General features: G+C 36.9%; 1 protein-coding gene across 1 annotated transcript; it reads left to right on the top strand.

Moving 5' to 3' along the window:
• Positions 1-1,155: 1,155 nt before the first annotated feature.
• LOC122217096 (cytochrome b5-like) lies at positions 1,156-1,864 on the top strand. Its single transcript, XM_042933986.1, is given in 1 exon segment — positions 1,156-1,864. A coding segment is annotated over 1 exon segment (405 nt). The 5' UTR covers positions 1,156-1,249; the 3' UTR covers positions 1,655-1,864.
• The last annotated feature ends 21,090 nt before the right edge of the window (positions 1,865-22,954 follow it).

The raw sequence follows: 22,954 nt of genomic DNA, 5'->3' as shown, positions 1-22,954 counted from the left end.
CAAAACCATCTCATTATGGTTTTGATTTTCATTTCCCTGATTAATAGTGATGTTGAGCATTTTTTCATATGTCCATTGGCCACCTGTATGTCTTGTTTGGAAAAGTGTCTGTTCAGGTCCTCTGCTCATTTTTCAATCAGATTACTTATTATTATTATTATTATTTTTAGTATTGGGTTGTATAAGTTCTTTATATGTTTTGGGTATTGACCCCTTATCGGATATAACATTTGTAAATATCTTCCCCTATTCAATTGATACTTTTTCATTTGGTTGAAGGTTTCCTTTGCTATGCCAAAGATTAAAGAACAAAACTGGACCACTTTCTTACCCCCTACACAAAAATAAACTCAAAATGGATTAAAGACCTAAATGTGAGACCTGAAACCATGAAAGTCCTAAAAGAAAACAGATAGTAATCTCCTGGACATCGCCCTTAGCAATATATTTATGGATATGTCTCCTCAGGCAAGGAAAACAAAAGCAAAAATAAATGATTGGGACTATAGCAAAATAAAAGGCTTTTCTCAGTGAAGGAAACCATCAACAGAGCCATCTTATTTCAGTATTGGTCAGATGAGAACTTTCCCTCTTACTTGTCTTTTCCTACTCCATCCCCTACCTTGGCAAGGTCAAAACAACAGCTGACTAGTGAAGGAGGAAGTGAATGAAACAAAAGGGGAATCTTCTCTTTTTCCTCCTGCAAGCAGTAGTTTATCCCAGGACCCGGTTTAGGGGAAGGAAATATTTTTTTCTATATGAAATGTATTGTCAAATTGGTTTCCATACAACACCCAGGGCTCATCCCAAAAAATGCCTTCTTCAATACCCGTCACCCACCCTTCTCTCCCTCCCACCCCCCATCAACCGTCAGTTTGTTCTCGGTTTTTAAGAGTCTCTTATGCTTTGGCTTTCTCCCACTTTAACCTCTTTTTTTGGAAGGAAATAATTTAACATTACGTTAACTTTAGAGCTTTGAATGACATATTGAACTGGCACATGTATTCACTGATCATGCTTATAACTTAAAGGGAGTATAAGAAAGAAAAAAACCCAAGAGAAAAAAATGGTCATCAGATTGTCTAAGTATGCATTTGGGGTAGGGGAAGGAATATTTACACTGAACTGGTGAAAGATAAAAAGCAAATTACTTTCGGGGAATGTCCCGGACCTAGCTAGCTGAGACGCGCGCCCCGCTTCGCCCGGCTGGGCTGGTGTCTGCACGGCCTGAGGCCCACCGCGTTCCGAAATGGCCGAGCAGTCGGACCAGACCGTCAAGTACTACACCCTGGAAGAGATCCAGAAGCACAACCACAGCAAGAGCATCTGGTTGATCCTGCACCACAAGGTGTACGATTTGACCAAGTTTTTGGAGGAGCATCCTGGTGGATAAGAAGTGCTAAGGGAACAAGCTGGAGGGGATGCTACTGAAAACTTTGAGGATGTCGGGCACTCTACAGATGCTAGAGAATTGTCCAAAACGTACATCATTGGAGAGCTTCATCCGGATGACAGATCAAAGATAATCAAACCTTCGGAGACTCTCATTACTACTGTTGATTCTAATTCCAGCTGGTGGACCAACTGGGTGATCCCCGCCATCTCAGCGCTGGTGGTAGCCCTGATGTACCATCTGTACACGAAGGAAGATTAAACACACTCTCAGAAGTCAATGAAAGAAAAGACTGCTTCAGACCAGGGAGAAAGACGCCAATGTTAACTGCTTCAGCTGACAGAAACCTTCACCCGAGATATCATTTTAGTACACCTGTTTCTCTTTTCTCTTACCTTAGAACCAAACCAAAAGGAACTCTTCTGTTCTTTCTACTCTTGAACTCTTAGAATGTGCCTTTTTGTTCATCAACTTTTTTTTGATGTTCCATCACTACATAATTTACTTATTGTAGGCATGATCGTTTAAAAATATATCTGGCTTTTAAAATATATAAAAAAAAAAAAAAGCAAGTTACTTTCATAATTACCATCCATTAATTCTGCTGTTTAACTTACAGGTTACACAAGGCAAAAAGAGGAGTTTAGACCAGAGGGCGTAGAGCCTACCTGTGAGACTCTGTAAACTGGTGGAGAGACATTACGGGTTTTGAGCAGGGACCACTGGAATCACTTCTGTGTGTTACAGAGTTTCACTTCTTTGCATTAAAGTGTTTCTTTTTCCTTACATTGTACACTTCCAGAGAGCTGTGTGAGTTTAATTTGTCACACTTAACTTTCAGTACTGAATATGTGTATTATGTTCTTTTGATAAGGGTGATATTAAACCTAAGTAAAGTATCTGTACTATCATAATCATTCAGAACAGATAAAAAAGATCAAGGAGTGTAGGAAAGTTTGCAACAACTGAACATATAGAACAGATAAAAAAGGTCCACATAAACAAAATGGATGGTGTAATGGTTAACTGAGCACAATTGCTCTGCATAACAGAGCCCACACTTCTCAGTCATACAACAATAAGCTTCCACTTAGTTAATGTGGTTGTGGGTTGGCAGAGATTGGCTCACTCAGGCTGAGCTCAGTGGGGGTAACTCAGCTCTGCTTCATGAGTTGCTCATCTTCCTCACGGGCCCAGCAAACTATTCCAGATGTATTATCCCATAGTCAGGCAGAGGTGAATGAGCACAGGTAGAAGCACCAAAAAGCTTGGTAAGCCTGCTAACACTGCGAAAGTAACAACAAATCATGTAGCCACATCTAAGTTAAAGGTTGAGGAAATAGCATATATTTTTAGTGTGAGTAACTGCAACATCATGTGGTGTGATGGTTAATTTTATATGTCAACTAGACTGGATCACAGGGTGTCCAGACATTTAGTCAAACAATATTCTTGGTGTGTCTGACGGTGGTTTCTGGATGAGGTTAATATTTTCATTGGATCTCCACACATGGCAAAGTGCTTACATATAGGCAAGGGTGAAGATTTAGGGCCATTAATGCAACCTACCCAGGTGGTTACCTAAATCAGTACCATTAAAAAAAAAAGTAAAGAAAGATAAAAGTATGTTCAAAATGTAACAGAGAGGGACACACACACATACATGCACATATGTGCACACACACATGCACAGTTAATTACCACGCAACCGAAGCCACAGTTATTGTCTGTAACACCAACAATAGCATTACTACATTTGTCACTATCAGGTCAGGTGAGTTGAAATCTTCTTAGTGAAAAGCTAAGTGAAGATTGAGAGGAAAACTATACATTCTTCTTCAACAGCAGTAGAATTAAGGCAAGATCGGGCAGATGGGAACCAAGGTGGTAGGTATTTCTGTGTTTTTCCCCTGTATTCACTGAACTGCTAGATATTAGAGGCTCCTCTGGAGCTCTGCATATTGATTAGATAGCCTTTAAACGTTTGGGTATGAAGGCATCTGGGTTATAGGCAGGGGAGGCAGATTCCAGGGCTTTGCCTGAGGCTTTCAATGGAGAAAATCTCTCCAAGGGTCTTATGCTTCAAGGCTTAGAAAAACAAGTGGAGTTTGACCTGGTAGAAGGGACGGGAAGGGGAAAGTGCAAAGTGCCACCTGGTCCCCTGCCACCGCCTTCACTCATGATACATCACACGCCACTTGTATTAAGCTGTAGATCTGTTTTGTCTAATGGTTTTTCCCGTTTGTGCCATACTGTTTATTTATTTTGGCTATTTTGATTTTCTTCTTTATTTGATTTATTTACCATTTTATCATCCTCCTGTTCCCTTTGATCAAGTTATGATTATCTACTTTTTTAAAGTTTTAAGTTTCTCTTTCAACCTCGCTTTTATAAATGGCTACCCAGAAGCTAACATCTCCTAGCAGTAAAGGCTGTGTGGATGGGTTGTGACCCCACCTTCCTCCCTACTTCAAGATGGCTCCCTGCAGCAGGTGCCATTTCTTCAGGGGCTACATCTTGCTGTGAAACACAAACACACTGCAGGTCCAGGAAATGCAAGGGTGCTTCCTCCCTTCATCTGTAACCTGCCTTCTCTAAACAGCAGATTTATAAGACACCTCCCCAGCCCATTTCTTCATGGATATAAGTGGGAGGCCAGAGAGTAAAAACCTGGGTCCCACAGTAGGGCTACCAGAGGACAGCTTGCTCTGCTCTCCTGCCAGGGCTGTAGGTGTCCTCTGTCTAAGCAGACTCCATCACTCTTTAGTGTGGGTCTTCTGACACTGAGTATACTTACCAGGGATTATTCTTGGAGTTCTTCTAAAAGGCTGTGTGTATTTATTTTTTTAATCAAAGATTTTTTTTGCCAGAATGTGGGGACTGTAATGCAACTTCCTTGGAGCCCAATTCTGGGAGCTCACATGAACCAGCAGAGACTAGAAACAGGTCTTCTTACACCTGAGTCTTTTGAGTGTAGTTTGTCAATGCTATCTCACTTAAATATCTAAAATGGAAGAAAACTTAAGTACATTATAATGGGCATGGTGAAGGGAGACCAACCTTCCAAAACAAATACCAGTTTTCTGTCACCTACTCTGTGCCTCAGTTTCCTTGTCTACATAATGACGATAATGATATTACCTACCTCATCATGTTTCTGTGAGGAAGAAATGTTGCTATGATAGACATTGCAAAAATAAACATTCAATAAAGATTTCATGCATACATATGTAATTACATGGGCTGCTAAGTATTGCTTCATGACCAATAATGACAAGAGAAGAATGAGACTTCCCTTCTCTTTGAAGTCTAGAAAGATGGGTCAGGAAAGAAGTGGCTCTTTGCAACTAAGGAGAGACACCAGTCCTGTAAGTTTAGTTAACTCCTTAAAGGCTCTGTCTCCTAATACAGTCATATTGGGGTTAGAACATCCACACACATATTCAGGGGAACATAGTTTGGTCCACAGTACCATTCAAACACCACTTCCGCAAACACACGTAGGTTTAGTAGAACTCCTTGTTACACACCCTCAATTACTAATAATTTTAAAGTTATTTGTTGAATGGTTACTCCCCCCCCCCCACTAGACTGTAAGTTCCATGAGGGCAGGGACAATGTATATCTTCCTTGCCAATATATACCCAATGCCCAACATAGTGCCTTGCACATGGCAGGAACACAACAAATATTTATGTAAAGAATAAGAAGATTTATGCTGCCATGCTTTTGTTAAAAAAAAAAAAAAAGTTTTGGATGTCACCACCTTTTCATATTGAGCCAAAGATCATTTTGCCCCTTGGATATTTCCTTTAGACCAGCTAGATATTCTCAGATAGAGTGGGTTTTATAGCTATTTAGATCTCCTCAGTTCCTATCTTATATAACCCTGCTTTCTCACTTTTCACAACATGCCAGTGAATGAAAGGGAGAAAAACATGCTTCTCAAAAAAAAATCACACACAAGTTTTGCTTCGTCCATTTCAGACTGCCAGTTATCCTCTGAGATTCTTCCTCTCACAAACCCTCTGCCTTCAGTTTCTCTGCTACCTATGAAATATGTCTTGCACGCATGTGACCCTCTCCTCCTCTCCTTTCCTGTTTCTCCTCATTATGTTTTCTTACATTTCCAGTTATACTAACTGGAGTTACCTATTTCTCCCTGAAATTTCAATCTGTTCTCCCATGTTTTAAACATGCTATTTGGATAAAAACCAAAATAATTAACACAAGAAGACCCCCAAATCCCTAAATGGTTTCCATCTGCCTATTTAGCAGACTTATCTTGTGCTCTGCATTGCTCTCAGGACCAAGTTCAAACTCTTTAGTACAGTTTACAAAAGCCCTTTAAAAGTTGAACTTTGTGTAACTGTCCAGTCTCATCTTTCACCAGCTCGAATTACTTCCTTTCCCCTCAACTCCCCTTGCTCTTTCTCATCTACAGTCTTCATAATGCCATTTCCTTTTCTGGAATCCTTTCTGTGTTATCCATCTGGCTAACTCCATCTTTCTTGTAGGCCCCTCCATGGATACTTCCTGCAGAAAAACTTCTATGTTACTCAAATTTGGGTCTGGGATCCATCACCCTATCCTTTTCCACCATAGCAGTCACTATAAAATATCATAATTTTCTATTGATAAGGCTACTATTTTTCACTCAATATAATTTAAGTTTTCAATTGTGGGGGAGGTTGTGTGCATATATGCTGAAACCCATGACAACAAAAGACAACTGAATACAGAAGCAAGTAGAATCAAGAGATGGAAAGACATTGACAAGTAAGCCAACCATTTCTTAGATACTATGCTTCCTTTCTTTTGTGTCCCTACTCCTTTATTCATGTCTTAATATTCTTATCTCTTTGCATATTAGTTTCTTTGACCTCACTATGGGTCAAAAGTTGGCCTCTCTGTAGCTCTTGGTTTTTCATGTCCTTAGTTCCAACTTGACAGAGAAACAGATCAGGAGAAAATTCTGTTGGCCCAGCATAGGCCTGTGTCTACTACCAATCCAAAAATCTCTAGACAGGGAGGCAAAGTCATATCAAATGAACTTCTGTTGGAAACATCAAATTTTGGGTTTGAAAGGAAAATTTCAAAAATTTTCTTCTTCCTGGGCTAAGTGATACTTATGTATGAATTAGGAAACGTTGCACTTCCCTTGCAAAATTTTAGTGCTAAATTTGGTGGAAATTATTATAAGGATATATATAACAAATATATCTATTAATTTATGCTGAATAAAATGTAAATAGTATTCCCTAGGTTTACAGGCTGTACAAATGTACCTATAAACCCTGGTTGGGGTTCTCAGCAACTAAGCAGACACCTCAAATAACTTTCACAATAAGCATTAAATAATGAAAGTTATTATTGGCAGTGATACTTCTATTTTGCAAATTAATTCAGGCAAGTATTACACAAAATAAAGCTAAATTTGTTATATGAGATTTTAGAGAAAAAAAGTAATCCATTTACCCCAAACATACATTTGTTAGAAGGACCTCACATAGGTCATTTGTAAAAATGTTTATATTACATATAATGATCGAATTAGAAGATAATTTTTAGTTAATCATTAATTCAAATTGTCAGTCACTGGACGTCCTGCTGAATAGAATTAGAAACTTATTATATCTGAATCTTATAGGCTCAGAAACTATCTCCAGATCAAATGTGTTTCAATGTCACATCTAACCTTTACCATATAGTCACTGTCTTTCTCCAAATCTCCAAATTATGAAGCTTCCTTTCAATAATCATATTATGACTCTCCCCTCCCCGCCACACTCCTTGTTATGGTTTAATCTAAATCACTTGCTCTTCTTTCTTGGTAGTAGATAATGGAGTAAATTAGTTATAGAACATGATTTGGTATATGGAAAAAATTAAGGATTTGAGAAACCAAGGTACTCTACTGGTTAGCAGGAAAGGAGATGGTAGCACATTTGGAATATTTTAGAAAGAGTACTAACTCGATGGGTAAGTGAGATGATTATCATAGGCTTATGTTGTCTTTCTGTAAACATGACTCATACAATTATACTTCCTTTAAAGAAAATAGGAGCTAGCATAATGCCATAACAGCACTCAAGTAAAAATAGTGAAACCCTAATGCTGATGTGAAGGAGCAGTGCATGAAAACAAGGAAAGAGTAACTGATCAACTGAACTTAAAGTTAGAAATGCAAGTAATCTGAATAGGCTGGTTCTGGAATGGGTGAAGTCAGAGGCCCCAGTCTTCTCTGAGCTTGCTCATTTGCTGTGCAACAGTCATGTTATAGAGCACATTGATGTTTCTAATGCACAGATATATTTGACAGTCCTCATAACATGTTCCTTGAATGGACTTTACTCATAAAACATAGAGTGCTGAAAATTTCCTCAAGCAGATTGCTAGCTAAGCTTCTTCCAGTCTGAGAGTGAGAGGGTTAAATGTTGTGATCATAAACCATACAGTAATTGCTCTCAGACCTATTAGCAGAATGTCTTGCATAGAGTGTCATCCTGCCATTCCCCATGGGTCTTGTTCACTAACCCCTTGCATTTTGACAGTTATTATCATCCAAGCACAAAACATCATTGCTACAACACAGAGCTATCCGCATAGTAATGTATCAACATCAACTTGGTTTCTGAAAATAATTGTTAAAATCCTGATTTTAATTGGAACATGGGAAAAGAAAGCCAAGCGTTTACATTTGTTTTTAAAGGATGCTAACAAAATTAATTTCTGTTGAAATCACAAGAAACACAACTACGTGCACCCTCTGCTGAGGCAATGTTGCCACATTTACAGAACTCAGGAATCCTGGCATACTTCTTGTGTACTCACTTTGAAAATATTGTCGGCACATCTATCTCTCTTTAGGAATTTGTGACATGTAAATCATACACTGAGAAGGTCTGGGGATGCTGAGTTTTCAGGAAAATGAAATGCTCTCTTTCCTAACTCTTTTGCCATGATGCTTGCTTTATAAAACTGTCCCTTTCATCAATATTTGTCATCTCTCCTTTATTCTTACATACTTCTTCATTACTAGAGCCAGTTCTATTGGCTTGTTTTTTCTACTCCTTAATTTTATTAGAAGGATTTTTGTTTCGTTAATGTGAATCCTCATTCCTTTGTTCATTAAATAAATATTTATTATACTCAACTTTTAAAATAACTGGCCAGAATTCACTTTTCTTTTTGTTTATTCACTTACTGAATGAGTTCTTACACTCTTGCAAATACAGTAGGGGCTCTCCCAGGTGCTAGATATACAAAGAAAAATAATACATTGTCTGTGCTCTTGAAATGTTCACTACATGGTTCAGGATTATAGTCTGCGGTCATTTAGTCAATCATACAAAGATAAGATTCTACTCTAATGGTCTCAGTTGTATGCATCTAACTTACTGTGAAACCTAACCATAGTCCATTTACCCATCTTCAAGTAAAACCATGTCTGTGGAATATTAAGTACTGCAGAAAATATAATTGATAGGGGAAAAGTATTTATGATTTCATACTATAACTTCTAGTTTAATTCAACAGGCCAGAATAATGATGTATAACACTTGACCCAAAAATTCAGTGGCTTAAAATAATAACCAAATTATTATTGTTCACAGGACTACAGGTTAGTTCAGAGATTCTTCTAGTCTCAGCTGGGTTTCCCATGCACTGACATGGATTATGGGTAGCTATGGATTGGGTAGATGGCTCTGCTCATTTTGGCTGGGCTCTCTTACAAATCTGGGAGTCAGTTGATTGATGGTTGGCCTGGAATACCCACAACTCTTCTTCATGTCTTCATGAAAAGGCAGAGAGAGGTAGAGGAGGGAGTAAGCCCAACTGTTGAGTGCAAGCAGGAAAACACAAAGACAAAAACAAAAACAAGGGAACAAATAGAAAACACAGGCATTTTTAAAGTGTTGTCATTCCCTTTGAAATGTGAGTTTGTGCTTTCTTCAAGCTCTTCTTTTTTTTTAAGTTTATTTATTTATTTTGAGAGAGAGAGAGAGAGAGAGAGCGAGCACATGCATGAAGGGAGGAGGGACAGAGAAAGAAAGGGAGAGAGAGAGAATCCCAAGCAGGTTCCATGCTGCCAGTGTGGAGCCCATTGTGCAGCTGCATCCCACAAACTTGAGATCATGATCTGAGCCAAAATCCAGAGTTGGGTGCTTAACTCCCTGAGCCACCCAGGCATCCATCTCTAAAGTCTTCTAAAGGCATATCTATTAACATGACAGCGTTCTGCTTCTCTTCTTTTCGCTTCCCTTCCTTTTCCCCTTAATTCCCTTTCCCTTTCTTTCTTTTTCTCTCTTCTCTTCTCTTTCCTTGCCTTTACTCCCCTTTCTTCACCTTCTGTTCCCTTTTTCTTCCCTCCTATTCTTTTTCTTTTCCTTCCCTGTGGTGTTAGATGGGATTTCAAAATGTTGGTGTGATCTCATGCTCCTCAGTGTCTTTTGATACATACAGAAATAATTCTAAATCTATACCTACATACATATATTTTCTCCATTTGTCTGCTGTGAGGTCCTGAGAGAAGAGACTCCATGATAGCAGCATTCAGACATTGACTTGTGGATATTGCACTAATACAAAAAGAGTTCCTTGAAGAAATGGTTGATTCTCAGTGCTGAGACAGAGAAAGTAAAAAATGAGGAGCATCTTGTGGTGCTACAGAATGATGGAGACATCCCCAAAGGACTCAGAAGTCTATTTGAAGGGGTTCCCACTGGGCAAATCTGGGACAATTGTAGCATCAAAATAAAGAATGCTAGTATTGGATTATAACACATAGAATGGAATTGGAATCCATGAGTCTGTATTACATGAAAACAAATAAATTAATACATCAAATTTTGATGAGAAACAGGAAGCATACAGTTTCAAAATTCTATCCCACAAAATATGCATTAATTTAACATGGAAGGGTATCTTTATAGTAGAGACACCTAGCAGATACAACAGTAATCACAAAGTTTCAGTAATGGGACAGATTGAAACTGTGTACCCCTTGATATGCTACAATAAGAGCGCTGCATCACTTCTGTGATACCTTTGCCAAAGATGCATAATGTAACTCTAAACTTGAGAAAATACCAGGCAAACAAATCGAGGAATATTCAAGAAGAGAACTGGCCTGTTATCTTCAAAACTGTCAGTCTTGAAAGGCAAGGAAAGGCTGAGAACAGTTGTGATATGAAGATTAAAAACACATGACTAGTAAATGCCATGTGTTCTTCGGAATGGGATCATTTTACTATTAAGGACATTATTGGGATAATGGTGAAATTTGAATAGGGTCTCAGAATTTGCAGATTCAAATTTATTCATATTAGCTTCTTGATTTAGATAGTCTTGTGGTTATGTTAAAAAACATCTTTGTAGGAAATAAATGTTCAACTTGGGTTAATAGCACACCTGTTCAGCAACTTTATTTTCAAATGGTTTGCAAAATGTAGAGTTCTTTGTTCTAAATAGCCAACTTTATAATAATTATTTCAAAATTCGAAAAACCTCCTCCCCCGCGAAAAGTCAATTGATCTTCAATTAGTGGCATTTAATAATGCCATGAGTCCCAAGACAAACCTGCATACAATACGATCACTGAATAAATAGGACTGATGGTGGAAACATTCCTTAATTTTGACATCAAAGAAATAAAATTATAATAATTGTTTCTTTTTAAAAATTTTTTAATGTTTTTTATTTTTGAGAGAGAGAGAGAGAGAGAGAGAATATGAAGGGGAGAGGGGCAGAGAGATGAGACACAGAATCTGAAGCAGGTTCCACACTCTGAGCTGTCAGCACAGAGCCTGATGAGGGGCTCAAACCCACGAACCGTGAGATCATGACCTGAGCTAAAGTCGGATGCTTAACTGACTAAGCCACACAGGTACCCCTATAATAATTATGGCTTGACCATTTACCTTTTCCTGCCCCTGGTATATACATCATTTCTAATCCTTTACTCGTATTCACGACTAAAATCTAAGAAAGTGTGTCCAGGCAAGTTAAATCACACTGTTAACAGGGGTGCAGCTGGGAGTTAAACCTCTGGCTTCAGAATTCACCTCTTTCTGCTGGTTTATGCTGCCACTGCTCTGCCCAGGTGTCATAGCTTTCAGATGCTATGGTTTGATATGGATGCTCCAAATTATTTCCACTCTCCTATTTCCCACATCAGCCTCATACATAACTGAGTTACCAAGTGTTATAGTAATGTAATCATGTATAGTAAGATAATCACTAAGGAATGAGATGTATTTCAATGGAGAAATGAGGCAAGAGGGGTATTTTCTATTTCTGGGAAAACTAGAGCAAGGGGACAAACTGAGGCCTGGGAATGAGAAGAGTTGGAAGAAGAATGAGGGTAATCCCTACAAGGGTAGGAACTTTTTGCTTAGAATAGTACCTAGCACAGAATGGGCACTCAGTAAAGTGAGTACATTGAAAACAAAAGGATTCCAAAGATAAAATTTGGCTTTCTTTATGATTTTGCCTAGAGCTAATTTGAAATCCAATCAATATGTATAAGAGAGTACTGTGGGTACAATTAATCTACTAGATATGCTGGTTAAGTGCTCCTTAACCAGGAATGGCTTCAGCACGAAACATTTAAATATATATATATACATATATATATGTATATATATATATGTATATATATATATATTTATAAATTTATATATTTATAAATTTATATATATAAATTATATATATATATATAAATATACATATATTTTTTTCTCCTGATGTCTCTTAATTCAAATCTTTCTGATGCTACATCATGAATGTTAATCATGGATAAAAGATGGATGGTGACTGTTCAAGTGCACTATAATTCTATTTGGCATATTCAAAATAGTTTTGTCCTCTGATAAAACTCTTACAATAAGTGTCTAAGTGTTCTGCCAGAAGATATCAACATGACAAATACAGCAAAACTATCCAATGCAGGTCAAGAAAAACTTCCAAATGTGGAACAATTCCCAAGTGTCTCTGGATAATGCAGCAGCAAAAACTACAAGGTGATCTTCGGTGATTGGTATTCTTCTGTCCAGTTGTTGATGGCAATAGAAAATAACACCACACAAACCAATCCTCACAATTCCCATCAGTCTTTATGGATGGAGCCCAGCTTGTAAGTTTGCCCAGAATCGAGTGGGAATTAATTCTTTCTAGACACCATGTGTCAACCTAATTTGTGGAGTCCTTCCCTCCTGAGTTATTGGCAAAGGAAAATAAAGTGTCAGTTGCATTGTTTTCTCACCTGAGCCATGGTTGGTTCCTGTTAATGTTCATATGAACAATGACCGACATAGAAATAAAGAAGTGTTGGTTAAGGGAAGTTTAAAACTTCAGAAATTTTGAGATCCTTTATTTAAGCTCTTTGCTAATGTGATAACACATTTTTATTTATATGAGAAAATATAATATTCTGTTTCTGAAATTCTTTTGTTAGGTTGCCAAATGCTTTATCTTCCCCTCACACATTGTAGATCGATAGCTTTGTGACCATCTTTAATGTAGTCCTCTATAAAATGTAGGTACTATATGTAATCCTACATGTAAAGCTATATATACTTTCCTAGGCCTTTTATAATGTGGTCTTGGGGATAGACTACTTCTAATGTATTCTTTGTCTTGATTGCTGTGGCTGCCATCTACTCAATCACCTAAAGTAGGAACCAAGGGTTCAAACTTTTTCCTTCCATCATCTGCCCCAATTCCATCCTACCTTACCTCTAGTAATCATGTCTTGTTGATTTTGCTTCCTACATATTTCTAGAATTTATCTCCTCTGTCCATTCTTCCTCCCACCATCTATCTTTTGATTTGCCCTAGGCTATCTCAGATTATCAAGAGCCCTCTAACTTGTCTCCTTGCATCAAATTCATCCTCCACATAACAGCTATAAATTTTTAAAATCTTACTTAATATTCTCAGATTGTTCACTCTCAATCTGTCTACAAAAAGGAGACCTTACCTGCCTTGTTCAATATCGTATTCTCAGTAACCAGAACATTGCCTGACACAAAGTAAGCACTCAACAATTATCTGTTGAGGAAATGAATATATGGTTCTGAACTAGAAGAACATGACAGACTTACCTGGGCTGTTTTGCACACTGAACACATCAACCCTCCACTCTGATACGTTCTTGACCTAGAGGACAGAGAACACTTTTTAGCACTATGTGCGGGGCCTTCCTGATCAGGCTGCTGCCTACAATCCCAGCATCAGCTCCTGTAACACGTTTGAATTCTGTACCTCCGAGTAATTTCGAATTACTTAGAGCACTGACACACTCCCCCAATTTCAGGCCCTGTCCATCTGAAATATATTTGATCTCCTCTTTGTCCTTTGCCAGGAATTTATCCCTGGTCAGTCCCCCTCCCCACCCTGCAGCCACTCTCCAACACACACTTCTTAGACTAAGATACTCAGAATAATCTGTGCATTTAGCTGTCATTGCCTTTATTAACTTACTTTGTAACCATCTGTTCGAGCGTCCTACATCCTCCCTAGAGTGTCATATTTGGGGATTAGAGACCACGACTTATTCACCTTTGTGTTCAAATAGGGCCCGGTATACTCAGTGTCAGTTTGTTGAATGAATAAATGATGCTCAAATTAGAGAAAAAAGGATAAAAGTGAGGATTATGCTGCATTTATGTTTGTATTGTGCTGTTTGATTAAACTTTTTGTTCCAGTGAGCGATAACTAAAAGTGCATTAAAATTTCGGCAGTCAGATCACATTTCAACATTGTATTTTTGCTTTTCTCAGAACAAACCCAGTCTTCTCTAACACTCTCCTTGCCGGCATCTGTAATCAAGACATTAGCTTTCACCCATACCAAATATCACCAATCATAATAGAAATGTAAGGAGAGAATTACTTAAGTTTGTGACTTGACTTTTCTTTCCTAAGGCTGTTTGATGTTCTTCTATAGGGTTCGCACAAGCTCTGTCTGACCAAGTCACTAACACCACATTTGAGGTGGAAAAGAAGACTTTTGTGTGGAGCTGCTTTTTATGTGGCTGTGAAGTCTGTCCTTTAATTAGCATTCCTATCTGTTTGCAAAGCATGCTGTTTAATCCAATTTCTATATTGAAACAAAAAAAAAAACAAAGAAAGAAAAGAAAACACAGGAGTATTTCTTGCACGAAGAGCAACAGAAAAACATGTTTGAATTTTTAAATCAAAAGTATATGAACCACTTAGGCTTGGATATTTATCATCTCCGCAGAAGTTCACAGGGCAGTGGGGCTTAGAAGGCATGCACTGAAGCTAAAGCTGAAAATCTAGCTGGCCACAGAGTGTCTCTCTGAGAAGCACGGTTGCTATTTTAGTTAGAGGCAATTGATGGTCTATAGGGACTGGCTTTGTCACTTCTATTCTTTTGAGCTGAGCCTGATGAGTCTCTTGTTATCCATGGAGATGTTACCTCTACCCCCAGAGCACTTTTTAATTCATTATCTCCTTTGGACAAGTGATTGAGTTCCCCTGTAATATCTTTAATGGACACTGTGTTGCTAAACCAAGGAAGCTTGGGATGGAAGAGACAGGTATTTATTTTTAACGGGGTCACCCTGTATCAGGTGAAGCCCTCTGCTTATGGGTCAAATGCAAATGTCACACTGAGTGGATGTTTCTGTGGTCTGAGCAGGGAGTAGAGCTTGTTCGTGCTACAGTTCCTGGGCTACCTGTCTTTGGATGTATGCACTGCTAACAGGCTTGTAAGTCATCCTTGTTGACAATTGGTGATGTGGAATAGTGAGATTCTAATTTACATATAGAGATTTTGTCTTTTTGATATTTCAGACACTGATCGTTCCAGTAATTCAAGTTTCTCTTTGTCTGCTAGAGGGTAGGACTTGGTAAAATGTTAGATTTTTCCTCGCTCTGCTGAATAGAATTAAGCTAATTTCTGTGATAAAGAATCCTTGTACTGGGGTGCCTGGCTGACTTCAGCTCAGGTCGTGATCTTGCGATTTGGGAGTTCGAGCCCTGCGTCGGGCTCTGTGCTGACAGCTGGGAGCCTGGAGCCTGCTTGGGATTCTGTGTCTCCCTCTCTCTCTGCCCCTCCCCAGTTCACTCACATGCTCTTTCTCTCTCAAAATAAATAATAAATATTAAAAAAAAATTTTATAAAGAATCCTTGTACTGTGGAATTTATGTCTTGGGAACCCTTTTTAAACTTTTTATCTTAAGCACTTTATAAAATAATACTAGTAAGTTAAAGTTAAAAGTTCTATGTTGTTATTCCACCTTTGATATTGGACACAAGCATTATAAATCAAAACCATATTAAGTTTTTGTTTTTAGTTTTAGGAAACATGAAAGTAGCTTATATTGCACTATGATGCATTCTTATTTTTTCTCATTCTTCTATTTTTAAAATTCAAAAGAATTACTAAATTATGTATGTCTCAGTGACTGTAAATTTTGATTATGTTTCTGTTACTGTCTAGCTGGATAAAGTGTGTGTATGATTTAATTTATAAATAAACTATTGGAATGAGATGGTGGCTTTCTCACAACCATTTTGATTTTAGGAGTTTATGATCTTGTGTTCTTTGGGAAACCATAAGATTTATTATGTTACCGATAAACTAAACTTATATGATTTCTACAGAGTCTCTGTGTAGTATTTTACTTTAATTTCTATGAAATTTGAACCTGCTCTACCTGGTTCTTTAATAGTTTATTCTCATGAATGATAAAATGACGTAACTGACAAGGTCTTAGAAAGCAGCCAAGTTGTTAACATTTTTGAATGGCTTATTACAACATACATTCCTTGAGCTATCAGGATGTTGCCCATAGTAAGTATTCAATGGATGAACCCAGCAGGATATATGGCCCAAGGAATCTATCCAACTCAAGATGCATGCCAGCCACCCCTTTTGTCGTAATGAAGGATGTTTTTTTCCTTTAAAAAAGACTTTCTTAAAAAAAGAAAAAAAAAAGATTGTCTGTAAAACTAAAACTATGGGGAGAATACCCCAAATACTACCATGTTCCAGGCTTTTGTTTAATTAGTGGGGTTATAAAAATACATTAGACAAGCTGCTGTAAGAATCTTATAATCTAGTTAGTACGTCCAGTTACCTGTAAAGGGAGCTTTAATACAATGTGGTAAATTCAGTGTGAACTCTGCCATGAAGGTAGAGAGAAGTGGTCTTTTGGGAAAATCATTGGAGGAAAGGTTGAGCAGAGGAATCCAAGAGGTATTCCAGGAAAGATAACTTCAGAGCCATATTTTGAACAATATGCAGGGATTTTTTAGGTTGGAAGTATGTCTCAGTGTGGCAATGTTTATATACATATGTATGTATGTGCATGGGTGTGGATGTGGGAGAAGCAGACACAAGGGGGAGGCAAATAGCTTGAGTCAAAGAAGCAGCATATATAGAGAGGTTATTTTTTATTAAATATAGCAATTAAACAGAGTGTTGTCATGTAGAAAAATACTGGATGTGTTGACTAGTTTTTTTTTTTTTTTTTGCAGTCAGTTGATTTGCAGCTATACAAACCCAGTTACAAATAACTCTTAACACTGCAAAGCAAATGCAATGTCAATTCTTGAGGAAGAATAATGACATGTGACTTTGCTAATCAAACATGGTGTTATTGTGAAACATTTTACTTTATATACAAAAATAATTTATTACTTAAGTAACTATTTCAACCACATCACAGAAATATTTGGAAAGTGAAGGTTAAAAAGAAATTCACTGCCACATCACAATGATTATTGTCTTTTATTTTAGGGTTTCTTCCATCTCTTTTCACTTTTCTTTCTCTTTCTTTTTTTCTTAGTATACATACAATAAAATTCACTATTTTTAATGCATAGCTCTGAGATTTGATGAATGCTTATGGTCACATAATCATCACCACAATCAAAATACAGAATGGTTCTATTACCCTAAAAAAATAGCCTCATGTTACCTACTTGAAGTCAAATCTTCTTCTCATCCTTATCCCTTACAGCTACTGATCTATTCTCTGTCCCTATAGTTTTACCTTTTCCAGAATGTCATATAAATAGAATCATACAGGTTATATCAATTTGTACCTTGCTTCTTGCACTTAGCATAATGCATGAGATTCATTGTTGTGGTTGCATCAAATAATTATTATTTTTTTATGTATTACTGAAGATTCCACTGTATGGCTATACCACAATTTACCATTCACCAATTTGTGTACATTTGCATTGTTTCCAGTGTTTAGAGATTATAAATAAAGTTGCTATAAACATGCATGTACAGATTTTTGTGTGAAAATACGTTTTCATTTCTAGAAGTGGGACTGTTGGGCCATGTGGTAAGTGTATGTTTAACTTTATAAGAAACTGAGAAACTGTTTTTAAAGAGACTAACATTTTGCATCTCCACAAGAAATGTATGAGAGTCCTAATTACTTTGAATCCTCATCAGTACTTGGTGTTGTCAACTTTTTCTTTTTAGCTACTGTAATGTATGTCAGTAGTATTTCTTAGTGGTTTTAATTTGCACTTCCTTAATGAGTAATGATGATGGGCATTTTTCTAATACTTATTTGCCATCCAGATATCTTCTTTAGTCACATCTCTTGCCTGTTTTAAATTGTGTTTGTTTCTTCGTAGTTGAGTTTTAAGTGTCCTTTTCATATTCTTGATATAGTCCTTTACTTGGTATTTAATTTGCAAATATTTCCCTCCTGTCTTTTCATTTCTTGATAAAGTCTTTTGCAAAGATTTTAATTTTGATCAAATTTTATTTATTTTTTTCTTATATAGATGTTGCACTTGACTTATTTTTTTCTATTTAAAATGACTTTTTAAATATTTGTAGCCTTAGAATACATGCCATTTTTGATTGTTTTCATTCATATATCAAGGGCACCTTTTGGTGTTATAAATTTTCATTCATTATTGAAAATAACACATTTTCCATAGAAGATAATAACAAATTCATGGGGCGCCTGGGTGGCTCAGTCAGTTAACCATCCAACTTCAGCTCAGGTCATGATCTCGCAGTTCACGGGTTCCAGCACTATGTTGGATTCTGTGCTGACAGCTCTGAGCCTGGAGCCTGCTAGCCTGCTACAAATTCTGTCTCCCTCTCTCTCTACCCCTCCTCTGCTCACACTGTCTCTCTGTCTCTCAAAGATAAGTAAACATTAAAAAAATTAAAAAAAATAATAAACTCATTTGTTCAGCATAAATTTATTGAATACCTATGATGTACAGAGCATTATAGTCTCAAGCCAAACAATAACACTCCTTTCTTTCACATTAAGCTTACATTCTAGTGCAACATTCTCCAAAGTTACTTGATCTGTCTCTTAAAAATGCAGATTATCTAGTCCTTTCCCAGAAAGATAATTTAATAGGCGTGAAGTACAGCCCAATAATATTTTTACAATTGCTTATAAGTCAAATTTTAAAAACATTAATCACCTGGATATTAATAATATTATACAATGTTTCATAATCATCTTAACTGTATTGAATAGTTACATTGCTTTTTGTTTTTCTACAATAAATAATTATGTTAACTGTGTGTTTTCATTATTTTTAACAAAGTCCACGTACAGAGGGTAACAATCAAGATGAACAATAATAGACTGATAGATCCACATACATATGCACCCTGTGAAAACAAATTACGTTCTGTTCAGATAAACGCTTTAGCAGCTGGTAACGGCAACGTCCAGGTTGCTTGAAAAGTGAGCATTATTGTATTATCTTTGTGTGTACCTAACTTGAATCCACATTAGTAGAAATAAAATACAGTGGAACCTTTAAAAACATGGGGGTTAAATCCACATATAATTTTTGACCCCCCCCCCAAAACTTAACTACTAATAGCTACTGTTGACCAGAAGCCTTACCAGTTAACACAAATTTTGTATGCTATATGTATTATGCACTGTATTTTTACAATAAAGTAAGTTAGCTAAAAGAAAATGTTAAGAAAGGATTCATGGGTGGCTCAGTTGGTTGAGCATCTGACTCCTGATTTCAGCTTAAGTCCTGATCCCAGGGTCGTGGAATCAAGCCCTGTGTTGGGCTATGTCCTGAACATGGGGCCTGCTTGGGATTCTCTCTCTCTGTCTCTCTCTCTCTGTCTCCCCCTCTGCTCATGCTGTCTCATAAAATAAAATAAAATAAAATAAAATAAAATAAAATAAAATATCTATTTAAAAATCCTAAGAAAGAAAATACATTTACAGTCCTATACTGTATTCATACAAACAAAATCAATGTATAAGTGGACACATGCAGTTCAAACCCATGTTGTTCAAGGGTCAACTGTAACTGTTTCTTTTCATGACTAACTCAGATGAATAGTATAAATGAAATGTATACGGTTTTCTTGACAATGTCTTAATGTAATTTCAGAAACCTGGAGCTATGTGGGAAGAGGAATAAAATACTCATAAGGGTCTATATAATAAGATAATACAGAAGAACTTCTTGGCCAAGAAACTGATGTTCTTTTCAACAAAAGTTATAGTCTACGAAAGAAAGAAAGAAAGAAAGAAAGAAAGAAAGAAAGAAAGAAAGAAAAAAGTTACAGTCCAGCTGCACTATATTTAGTTCTCTGAACTTGTAAACTCTGCATTCACTCCCCAGGTGTAAAAGCTGAATACCCAGGAAAGTTGCCAGAAAGCGCATGATTATTATGATTAGATCTAAATATGAGGAATTGACACATTAATACAAACCCATTTCCTTCATTGACCTTAACATTGCCTCAGGCTTTGTCAATAGTACATTTATGACCTGGTTATCTGCTTCCTGAAACTCCAAATTCCTTAATTGGCTCTAAAGAATATACCTACAGAGACTAAGGGAAATTTATTTGAGTATGGGATTCTTGGTCTCTTACTTCAGATAAATGTGCACCAGGAATCTTTCTAAAAAGAGATGAACAATTTCCGGAACTTTAGGATTAATGGAATACAGTATTCAAATAAATCATGGATAAGTCTAGTACAAGTATCTTCTATTTACTATGAACTTTGAAAAGATGTAAAAGTAAGGAGTGGTAGGTTTACAGAAAGAACATGTTTTAATACGAAAAAGATATATTCAATACCTGTTTTATATCATTACTGCATCTGACATGGTGTTCCTTTTTAAATAATTATTTTCACCAAGTTCTAAAAATATCTAAGTTCAATACTTTGTTGAGTGCAACAACATTACCAGGCCTCCATCTGAGAATTTCAGCATTTGTACCCACTTTTCAGGATTAAAGACTCAGCCCAGTCATCTAACAAATTCCTATTACTTCTTAACAATATAAAAGCTAATCAACTCCCAGAAGGAAAAGGAAAAAGGAACTAACTTTTACTGTATATTCTGGATGCAGTTTCTCATTGTTCCTCTCATTTGACCCTTACAATAAATTTTCAACGGTGGCATAAACATTTTAGGGATGATGGAAACGAAGGCAGAGAAATTCCTAAGTAAGCTTTTAATCTTGATACCTGGCACCTCCTAGTAGTGGGAAAAGTGATCCTTTTTCCATGGAATGCGATCGTATGATCTCATGAGTATGTTATTAAATGATGTCAGAAATAAAACTATAAGAACATGTCACATAATTACAGTCTTCCTTGCCAACCTTTGAAGGACAGTAAAATAGTGCACACAATACTTAATTTACAAGACAAATGTGTCGAAATGGTTGTATAACACTTTAGAAAAAAAAGATCTTGTTGAAGCATTTGTCCACAAATTAATCAATTAATTTCTCTCTTTCAACATTTATCAAGTGAATATTATGAAACTGGTGCTTTAGTCCACATTCTAATTTTTTAAAATCCAGACAAGATTTTGTGAGTCTTGTTTTATAAGTGAGAGGTGAAGGTGATTCAGGTAGTCAATGGGCCAGGATTCAACCAGATCAGCTTAAATCAAAGTCCATGACATTGCCTTTGTCCAATTTTTTATCTAGATGGCTAACAAATTGCTTCATCTGCAATGTGTGCTGTACTCTCCACCTTAAATTTTTACATTTCATGTGAAGCGGGCATCCCAGCAATTCCACCTGGCGCTTACTTTTCCTTTCTTACACTTGGCTTATCATTTCTCCTCTCCAGGTTGGTATCTGATAAAATCTCCCAGTTTTACTTTAATTGGCATTGGCAACATGTGGTCTCTGATAAAAAGCATATTTTCTTTCGAGATTGCAATCATCAGTTGGGCTCATTTTTCTTGGCCCCACCATCAAGCTGAACTTATTTGGAAAAAGAAACAGCAGCTTGTGGGTTACTAAATGCCAGAGAGCTGAACTTAAAAAAAGAGAGAGAGAAAGTCACATAGGAAAACAACTTAAAAATACATTTAGAAAGCCTCTGTGTGTGTGTGTGTGTGTGTGTGTGTGCAAGCATAGACTTGCATCAATCACTCCGTTCACATACCATATATATGCAGAACTAGTCTGTGTATGCAAAACTCTTAAAGGGCATGATTTTTACCCATAGCCTATTTATTCCAAACATAGCTAAATGAGGAGGCCAAATATAGAAAGTGATGCTCCAGGGGCCCTACGGCCTATATAGAATTGAAACTCAAATGATTTGCAAAATCACTACTAAGACAGCTTGCTCATACTGTCAGCGTGCCAACACCAGAAGCTTGTGGTGTATTTTTGTCTTGGCAGATGCACATTCTGTTATAAAGGTCTGTTCATCTGATGCCTTCCTTGTTTTCAGGTAATGCTCAGCGCTTTCTTGCAGGGGAGGAGTGTTGTTGAGCCCGTGTCCCTTCTCCCTGTCCCGTGGGTGAGGCCGTCTACGCTGACTCCGACCATGGGACCGATGTCCTGGTTTACCGCCATTACAAGTTCATTTCTGCGCCACAAAACTAGCGGTCAGGGGTGCTTTCCTTTCCTCCTTTTTATATGATTCAGTTTTATATTCAGTGTTTCAGGGCAGAGAGAAATAAATCCGTGCTAGATGATATTAACAATGATTTCATTTCTTTAAAAGTCACCTTAGGTTTAAGGAGTTTGATTTTTTTTTTTTTTTTTAAGATGAAAACATCGTTTCCCAAACTGATTAGCATAGTTTTTAAGCCACTCTGAAGTGTTTGTTAGGCTTCCATGCTGGTCTCCATATGCCTCTTTTCAATTACATGTGCCGCCACAAGTATGGCTAAATGAAACGCTTCTTTAAAAACAGAAAGCAAACTGTTAGGCTTTGTGCAGTGTAACTAGTTAGAGTGTGACATCTCAAACTGCCCTGATTTCATCACCAAACTGCTAAATGTTCTGATTGCAGAAATAGCCATGAAAATCTATCTTAAAATGAGATACTCTGTGGGAATTAAAGAAGAGGAGGGGAATTGGAATGGATTAAAATAATATGAGATGGAGTTTAAATCATAGCTGCCTGGAGGCTATCTGTGGAGAGGATTTTTATTATTGTAAAAATAATAATAATAACCATAATAACAATAATTCTACGTAAAGTTTATTGAATGCTTCTTATACATTAGGCATGATTCTAAAATCTTTACATAATGTCAGTTTAGTCACCCAATTAGTTAATTATG

This window comes from Panthera leo, chromosome B1, assembly GCF_018350215.1.
Source record: "Panthera leo isolate Ple1 chromosome B1, P.leo_Ple1_pat1.1, whole genome shotgun sequence".
NCBI classification, from domain to species: Eukaryota; Metazoa; Chordata; class Mammalia; order Carnivora; family Felidae; genus Panthera; species Panthera leo.
The sequence above is the reverse complement of the archived record's forward strand: the minus strand, read 5'-3'. Positions and strand labels throughout refer to the sequence as shown.